The following is an 8,979-nucleotide window of genomic DNA, read 5'->3' as shown; positions in this document are numbered from 1 at the left end:
CCAACTTGGCTACATTCCACTCCTTATCATTGAATCTGATTGTCTTTCTTCGGGGTCAGTATTACACAGAAACACCACCATGTTCACACTAAACCAGACACAAAACAGCACCGTTGCCTCTCTAAGTGGCACGGGCAATTCCACATGTAAACCATTAACAGCAGGGACGCCACTTGATTCCACAGAAAACCCAGCCTGGCTCTCCATTCGCTCAGTCATTTTCCAGTTTGGTAGCAGATCCCACTGATTGCCCTGCCCCCGCCCCCGCCCCCACCCCCTTGGTTACGGTTTCCCATCGCAGGCAAAGCGGATTCTTTTTTATTGCAAAAGATTCTGCTGTCAACTTCAAAGCCAGTTGAGAAAACGTTTAATTAAGACACAAGAGCGTGGGATAGAAAAACACAAGAACCACAGAAATATTGAAGGGATCGTCTACTGTTTCCGTGTAAACAGTTCTGCTGAAGAGCAAAGCCCTAATCAGATTCTGGCCTGGAACCTTTGGGATGAGGTTGCGTTCAGCCAGGCTCTGAGGCAATGGTGATGAGGAAGCCAGGCCAGTCCCCATGTTGACAGGCATGCAACTTGGAAACATTGCACAACAAGCAACACAAAGAGCCGAGAAGCTCACAACACTTCAAGGTAGACCTCACGACCTTCACGACTGCATATGCACAGACAGACTCCTCCCCTCCCTCCTCTCCACGCTGTCTCTTACACGTGCGAGACCTTCTGCGACTCGCGCGCCTGCTTGATGCTATACAACCACTTGATGATTCTCGCATTCCTTTCAATGGCGGAGATGCCATAGGGCACCCGATCATTGGCACTGTCGTCATTTCTAAGGTCACTGTTACTGTCCTGAGACTGTTCACAGTCTGAGCTGATCATGCTTGCGCTGCGGAAGTTGAGGGAGATGATGTCAGAATTAGCCCTTGCAAAGTTCTCCATGCCTAGGTTCTCCAGCTCTTCTGGGTCCAGTCCGCAGTAGTTGAAGAATCTCTCCACGTCGGCGTCCACTCGGAAATACCTGTCACTCAAGTCTGACTTAGAGCGCTGCAGCGAGGGTCTGCGGCTCACTCCACAGGCGGGTTCCACCGGGTCAGCGGCTTCTGGGGACTTCACGGCGCCGGCGGCGGAGCTCGACGTGACTGTGGCGGTGGCAGCGACCTTAGGTTTGGGAGGCAGGGGAGGGGCAGAGCTGCTGCAGGGGATGGCTTTGAGGGGCTTCACACTGGACACTTTACGGATGTCCGAGGAGCTGTGGGACACGTGCAAGAAGGACTCGGCCGACTGCTCCAGCAGCCTCCTGCTCACGTGCGAGCTGCTCTCCTGCGGGCTGCCGCGCCCAGGCGTCGGGTAGACCTTGAGGGACTCGGCGAAGGAGTGACGGTGCAGGTCACTGGTGTCCGGCCGGTGTGGTGGCCAGTTCCGGGAGCTGTGTTTGTGGCCTGAGCCCGAGCTGGAGCCCTCGGAGCTGTTGATGATGTTTTTCAGGATCTCGAGCTTGAGGTTCTCGCGCTGCACACCACTCTCTGTCTTGGCGTGGTTGCCGAACACCTTGAGCGTGGGGCTGCCGAGCGCGCGCTTGGAGACAGGACACACCGGTGGCTTGGCCAGCACGGCGGGCTTCACGGGCTCCTGCTTGGCGTTGATGACCTCCTGGCTTTTGACATACTTGGCCTTGTCCGCCTCCAGCCGCTCCACAGCGCTCAGCCGCTTGGGGTTGGGCTCCGCCTGCCTGCGGAAGTAGTCGGGCCCTTTGTTGAGGATCCGTAGGGGCACCGCCGAGGTGAAGGTGCCCGCGGGGCTGACCGGCTTCACCATGCTACCTGTGGGCAGCGTCTCCGTGGGCATGGCGGGCGCTCGCTCCCCGGCCGCCGTGGTGGACTTGCTTCTGGGCGCCCCCCGCCGGCCTGAACAGACACATGTACCCGAAGCACAAAGGGCGGCAGGCGCGTCCTGGACTCGAGCTTTAGCAGCGGCGGCCGCAACGGCAGCAGCAGCAACAGCAGCAGCGGCGGCAGCTAAGGCGCATCTCACAGCTCAGTTACCACCGCGGGCGCTGGCCAGCACTTTGCTCCCCTTCCAGGCGGCCCCTGCGTCCTAAAGGCCACAAGTCATAAGTTCCTTTAATCTGCTTCACTGCCTCCTTTCTTCTCCCCAAAGGCGGTGGGAGTCTCCTTCCAGGTCTTTGTGCTCCACGGCAGGCAGAGCTGTAACACAAAACAACCAACCGCGGGTTAGGAGGGGCGGGTGACATCACGGCTCTAGCAACAGAGGAACCCCGTGGCGCCCCCTTTCCAGCCTCTGCCCGTCCGAGGGTCCCGGCCTCTGACTGCATCCGGGAGTCACCTCCCGGTTAACCGCGCAAGGTGAGCATGCGCCCCTGGTCCGTGGCTGCCAGAGGCCAGGCTTTGAGAAGCCCAGATCTGTGAAACCTCCCGCGCAGACGCTGCTAGCTGCTGCCCTGGTCAAAAGAGTGGCTTTACTTGGGGGCAAATCCCAGGAAATGTGGTTCTGGCAGCTCCTTACAAGCGATCAGGCTACTATGAATTCATTCTCTGCTTTAGGGTGCACACATCAGTGAATGAAAATGCAGCGCTCTTGCAATTTAGCAACACTGACTGCTAGAAATCGGATCTGTGTCACTGCCACTTGAAAGATCGCTTCCTTAATCTTCGAAAACTGTGAGAAAAAAAAATTGGCTAGACACGGGATTAGCAGGGAGGACAATAGTTTTCTGGGAAACTCCATCTGTTGTCTCACTTTTGCCTAAAACTTTTCTTTGGAAAACCAAGAATGTATGTGATCATCAAAATAAACCCAAGGTTTTATTTTAATGTTAAAAGCCCTAGAAACACTTCAAATTGAGCCATCTAAGTAGATAATTTGTATATAAATGTTCATAATATCTCACATCTAAGGAGTTTCTTAGTGATAAGTATATTCCCAAAACCCCCATAGTTATTCAGAGCATAATCTTGAAATGTCAGTCATATCCAAATATGTTATTCTATGTTATAGAAGATTCGTGCAACAGTTAAACATTTATGGGCTGTAGATATGACTTTTTAAATCACCTGACTCTCAAAATAAAAACAGTGTAACTAACCACTCTTCAGTATTCCCAATGCAGTTCTAAGTACAAGGAGTCTTCCTACCTCATATACAATATAATGTAACATTTACTCTGGAGGAGCGCCTCTCAGTCATTGCCTGGTGCTGCCAGCTGGGAACACTGGTAAAAACCACTGGTATGTGCATTGGCCGGTGCAGGTAATGGGCCGAACCTAACCCTGCACTACTTGGCACACACAACAGTCAAGTCTGAGGTCACCCAAGGCAAGGTTTCTTGGGGGACTCTCAACAAGATCTCTGGACTCAAATCTCAGCTGCAGGGGAAAAATCACAAAATTTGTGGTCTGACCTCGGAGAGCATGCAACTGGGCCTCCTTAGTTGCTGGCTCCTGTGCAATGGAGAGCATGCCTAAATGCACACAGGGGACGCTGAAGGCCAGCTCATCTAGGTAAGCAGAGGATGTTGAGTGTTTTGTCAGAGGATAGAAAGCAGAATAGTTTGAACAAGTCTCCTGGCTAAGCTTTGCAGCAGGTGTCTGGGTCTAAGAATGTACACTGAGACGGACTTGGTCAGCCAACAAACCTTGGAAAGATTTTCTCAACCTCAGTGCAAAGAAGCTGACCACATATTTGAACCATCAAAACTGCTCAAGTAATACCCTCAGAACATTTTTTCCCACACTGGAGTCTCTAGGGTGTCATCAAATGACTGTCCCCCATCCCTGGGTGCTGATTTAGTTCAATAAGTGGTTCCCATCCCACCCACCCCCCCCCCAACAGACCAAGAGAATAAAAAGAAAAGAGATGAAACATTTGTCTCACCCACCTTGCTCCATACATCAACTCTTACCACTCTGATCAAAGGCCCACATGGGCATGAATCCTCTCAACTATGTAAACAGTATGAGAAGTAAAACTAAAATATTTAAAATGACCTTATCAGCTTCCTTGCTTAGTATTAGGACTACTTAAAGAGTAATCTATCATTAAGATGTCAGACAACCAGTAATGAAATAAATGGCATTGTGTATAAAATCAGCTTCCAGGCAAGAAAACGAGGAGGAGGGTTCAGGGAGTTGGTGTTTCTCTTAATATTCTCTTCACATCAACAACTCATCCACAAAAGGAACTTATCGTAAGGTTCAGCTAGAGAAAATTCTGGTGGTCTGTAAAAGGATCTCTTCTAATAAAAAAATATTTTCCTTGGCAAGATGTGCAAGTCCCCATTGCAATCCCTAAATAATGATTTTCTTTAATTGTGCAGTTCTATTTTGCTACCTCCATTTAGTTGGAGAAAACCCACTTCCTCCCATGAAGATCAAATACCATTACTATTTCGCACATATTCTGCATGAAATGCCAGAACAGAGCTTAGTTCCTCTGCAGGACTCTTGACTGTCTTCCCCACCCCAGGCTCCACCTTCCTGGCAAGGTGACTTGGGTGGGCCTCTCCTGGGCAGCAAGGGGATTCATCATCCCACTCTTCTACTAACGGACCTGAGAGCCAAAGAAGGCAGAACCGTGGGTGCGGGGCAACCCAGAGAATCATACCCAGCTCACTTGGCAGACGGCTGTTTGCAGAATACACCATGCTTTCCCTGAGCCGGATAGAATGTGGGGGCTCAGGGAAGGAGAAGCCAAAGTGAACGCCTCAAAAGCAAGGACTATCTATGATCTCTTGCCTGTTTTCTCATTTGCCTTGTAAGCCAGAATTCCTCTTCCCCAAGGTATCTCATGGAAACCAGACCCTCCATTCTTCAAAGCAAGCCATAAAACCTAAAAATATCACTGCAGTATTCCCTAGCCTTGCTGTGGAAGAACCACTCATAAAGAACTTTCACTACCTTGCTTGACTGTAGGTCACAGACCTCCACTCTAGACCTTGGACTGTATCCAGAAGGAGGAATACTGTGTAGAAGGGCTGAAACTAGACCGGCCTTTCTGGCTTTCTTCACTCAGTCTACTAGCATTATCTCCCACTCTTTGTGACCAATCACATTCTGCCTGGTTGTCCATGCTACAAGCAACCTAAGTGTTAAAACACAGAATTCATTGTGGATATTTGGGTCTTGAGTCAGAAGGCTCCCATGTCACATAAAATGGTGATGAAATGATGATAACCTTTCTCATCCCATTTTCCACTCCTATGGTAACATCCGCAGTGAGTATGTCTGCATCTCCTCCCTCCACAGAGGCTATGGTGCGGTGCTGCAGGGACAGAGTGAAGGACAAGACTGAGAGCAACGGCCATCAGCTTTGTGCCCACGGTCCAAAGCAGACTTGCAGTGAACAGGAAGATGGCCAAGTGAACAGACAGAAAAACAGCTCAGTAAGTGGCAGGAGACAGAGGTTGTATCCCTTCTCTTGCAGCATCAGTTGGATGAACAGATTCCTAAGATCCTTCCTCACTGCAAAATAATGTCTTTCCCAGCAGCTAAGAATAACGGAGTTCTTTCCGCTCCAAAATGGAACACTGAAATAAATACCAGTGAGTGACTGAACTTTACCTTGTATCCTGCATTTAGAGTTCACAGGAAAATGTTCTGAATGATGAGTTAGTTATTAACTAGCATCCATAGACATTCAAGCTCATGTTGGCTGTGAAATTTCTCTCACCCTCTTTTCTTATAGCTCCACCATGTTAGCACACGGAGGCCAGCCCACCACCTCGGACCCTATGGCTGTGAAGGTGGACTGTGGTATCCCTGGCAGCACAAAACTAACTCCAGTGAGAACAGCTAACTGGAAGACTCAAAAATAAAAGAAGAAAACTGGTTGTTATTTTATTGTAAGAAGGTACATTCAAAGCTCCTTACCTCTTTTATCCAGTAAGTCAAACCTACTTTAAAAACAACCAAGGCAGAGGTGGGTGTTTGGCACGTCTCTGAAGACACCAGTTGGTATGCCTACATTCCATATTACAGTACTGGATGTCAAGTCTCAATTCCGCCCCTTAAACCAGCTTCCTACTAATGCACAAAACTCTGGAGATGGTAAGTGATGGCTCACATTACTGGGTCACTGCTACCTATGCGGGAGCCCCAGAAGGCATTCTAATTCATGGTTTCAGCCTGGCCCTGCTCTGGCACTCCCCCTCTCCCTGCTTCTTTGCCCCTTATCTAAATATATGTGTGTATATGTATTTACAAACCATTTTTTTTACTACATTCTACTCCTTTTAATTCCCATTTGAGTATTTTTATAAAATGGTAAAAAGGATTAGGGAAAGAAAGCTTGGCAGAGCTGAGTTGCACAATGACTCCTTGCATCAGGCTTAATAGTGAGATGGTCTGGGGGGAGAATACAGAGTAGAAGAATGGGCTGAAGGGGTCCCACCAGCTGTAGGGGTGAGGTGGTCAGTGGGGGAGAGGAACAGAAGACACTGGAGTGTGCAGGAGAAATTTCTTTAAGGTTCCCAAATGCCTACAAGAGCCAGGGCTGGTGCAGGCCAAATCCAAGGGCCAGGAAATCAATACGGGCATCCCGCAAGGATAACAGGGAGGCAAATACACGAGGCACCAGTTGCTGCGTTCTCATTGGCACTGTTAGTAAGAAACTGGACTTGGAAACGAAGTGGGACTTAATCACAAGCATGCAAACATGGGATGCAGGTACTCCAAGCAGGGTCTCAACTGCTGTATCAAAAAACACCATCGCTGGCTTTTGAACTTGAGTGTGACAGTACATGGTTTCCTTAATACTGACTCAAGAACTCTGGGAGAATCCCCAGATTCTGCGATTCTCACCAGATGCCATGTGATGCCTTTGAGTAGCAAGGAGAAAAGCAGGAAACCTGCCTCTTTGCTAACAGGTGCCCTAGTAGGAGCCTAAGTGCTTCTAGCAGAGTGGAAACCCATCCAGTGTCTTGTCATTCTTTTTAAAAAGATTTACTTTATCTTCATTTGAAAAGCCGTTAACAGAGGGTGGGCGAGGGGTGGAGGTGGATGGGAGAAGAGAGAGAGAGAGGGAGATCATCCACTGGCTCATTCATCACATGACTGCACTACGGCTGAGTCAGGCTGAAGCCAAGGACTTCTTCTGTGTCTTCCAAGTGGGTGAATGGGCCCAAACAGTTGGACCACTTTTCACTGCTTTCCTGGTGCATTAGCAGGGAGCAGGATAGGAAGTGGAACATCAGGAATTGACCAGCATCCACACGGGATGCTGGTATTATAAGTAGCAAGGTAACCTGCTGCATTTGTCCCAGTCTCTTGTCTCTCTCTAACCCGCTAGTTCATTTCCCAAACGGCCACAACCAGCCTGAGCGGACCCATTCTGAAGCCAGAACTTGAAGATTCTTTAAGGTATCCCATGTGTGTTCAAGGTTCCAAGCTTCCACTGCTGTTGGTCCAGCTTCCACTGCTTTCCCAGATAATATGTAGGGAGCTGAATCAGAAGTGGAGCAATTGGAATATACATCCATATGAGATGTTGGTGCTTTCAGATGGAGGAGCAGCCTGTGGAGCCACTGTACTGGCCCCAGCCCTTCTTGTCTTTTAAGTGTCCAAGTCTGGAGGTATTTAAGGCATGGATGTAACAATGTCAGAGAATAATCAAGTTTTCAAAACCAAACTGTCCTGAATCTTCCTCATTTCCAATCTGCCAGTGCTCGCAAGGGCAATCAACTAAAGATGTTGAGGTTTATCTGATGCTTAATGCAGAGGTATTGCTGCATGCTGGGTCCAAGAACGCTGGCAGAATCAGGAGGAGGTTAGGGGCAGAAAAGGAGCTTTAAGGCACACAGCTTCTGTGAACAAATGTTAGCGCCCAAATTCCTGCGATCCTGGGAATCGGTGCCACAAGCCTGTGAGGTCAGGCAGATCATTGGTTGGGAGAGAAAGGGGGCTCCCAGCTAAGGGCTGCCATGGGAACATGGCTCCCTGTGGGTACAAATGCAAACCAAGACCTCTGCATAAACTACTGGTGCCAACTCTCATATTCCACAGCACCCTGGGCCAAATGTGGTCTGCTGTTCTCTTAGGTCTCCTCTAAACAGTTCTGAGAAATCAAATGAAGAAGATAGCTAATTCCTCACCAGTCTGTACATTTTAAGCAGTTAAGAAAACACTGGATTTAGAGAAAGGAGTAAAAGAATGAGACACAATCCCGTATTCATCCACAGAAGTTTCTAAGGGCTTGAAGACTCACCATTTCTCCTGTGTGTTATGACAGAAGAGCGCTTACACTGTTTTAAACATCAAGCCTGACTAATTCATTCTAAGCCATCTAACATCTCAGTGTTTTCATTTTCTTATCTATAAACATGAACATGTTGGAACTGGTCATCTGGAAAATGCCTTCAGCTCAAATACTCTTGAGGTAAATAGAAAAAAGCAGAAATTTCCTTCTGAGTTTAGGAAGCATTCTCAAGAACAGATTCCTCTACTTAGAAATCAGATGCTGAGGGCCCGGTGGCGTGGCCTAGCGGCTAAAGTCCTCGCCTTGAAAACCCCAGGATGCCATATGGATGCCGGTTCTAATCCCGGCAGCTCCATTTCCCATCCAGCTCCCTGCTTGTGGCCTGGGAAAGCAGTTGAGGACGGCCCAATGCATTGGGACCCTGCACCTGCGTGGGAGACATGGAAGAGGTTCCAGGTTACCAGCTTTGGATCGGCGTGCATCGGCCCGTTGCGGCTCACTTGGGGAGTGAATCATCGGATGGAAGATCTTCCTCTCTGTCTCTCCTCCTCTGTGTATATCTGGCTGTAATAAAAAAATGAATAAATCTTTAAAAAAAAAGAAATCAGATGCTGAAACTTTTATAATGCATGTAAACTTGTCCTACGAAACACTGTTTTTTGATTTGCTGGTCACAGTATCCGTGGTGACTGACTTTAAGCACACAACTATTTGAGTAGGGTTTACTCTCCTGTTCATGTTTCCCTCCCTGCCTTTTAAAAA

General features: G+C 48.6%; 1 protein-coding gene across 1 annotated transcript in view; it reads right to left on the bottom strand.

Moving 5' to 3' along the window:
* Nucleotides 1-281: 281 nt before the first annotated feature.
* FAM110B (family with sequence similarity 110 member B) overlaps nt 282-8,979 on the bottom strand; it is a 71,392-nt gene continuing 62,694 nt past the window's right edge. Inside the window, exon 2 of the mRNA XM_004580578.2 lies at nt 282-2,213. Within this exon, the coding sequence (XP_004580635.1) occupies nt 712-1,854 (1,143 nt within the window). The 5' untranslated portion in view covers nt 1,855-2,213 and the 3' untranslated portion in view covers nt 282-711. The remainder of the gene's footprint in view (nt 2,214-8,979) is intronic.

Source organism: Ochotona princeps, chromosome 9 (genome assembly GCF_030435755.1).
Source record: "Ochotona princeps isolate mOchPri1 chromosome 9, mOchPri1.hap1, whole genome shotgun sequence".
Lineage (NCBI taxonomy): Eukaryota > Metazoa > Chordata > Mammalia > Lagomorpha > Ochotonidae > Ochotona > Ochotona princeps.
The sequence above is the reverse complement of the archived record's forward strand: the minus strand, read 5'-3'. Positions and strand labels throughout refer to the sequence as shown.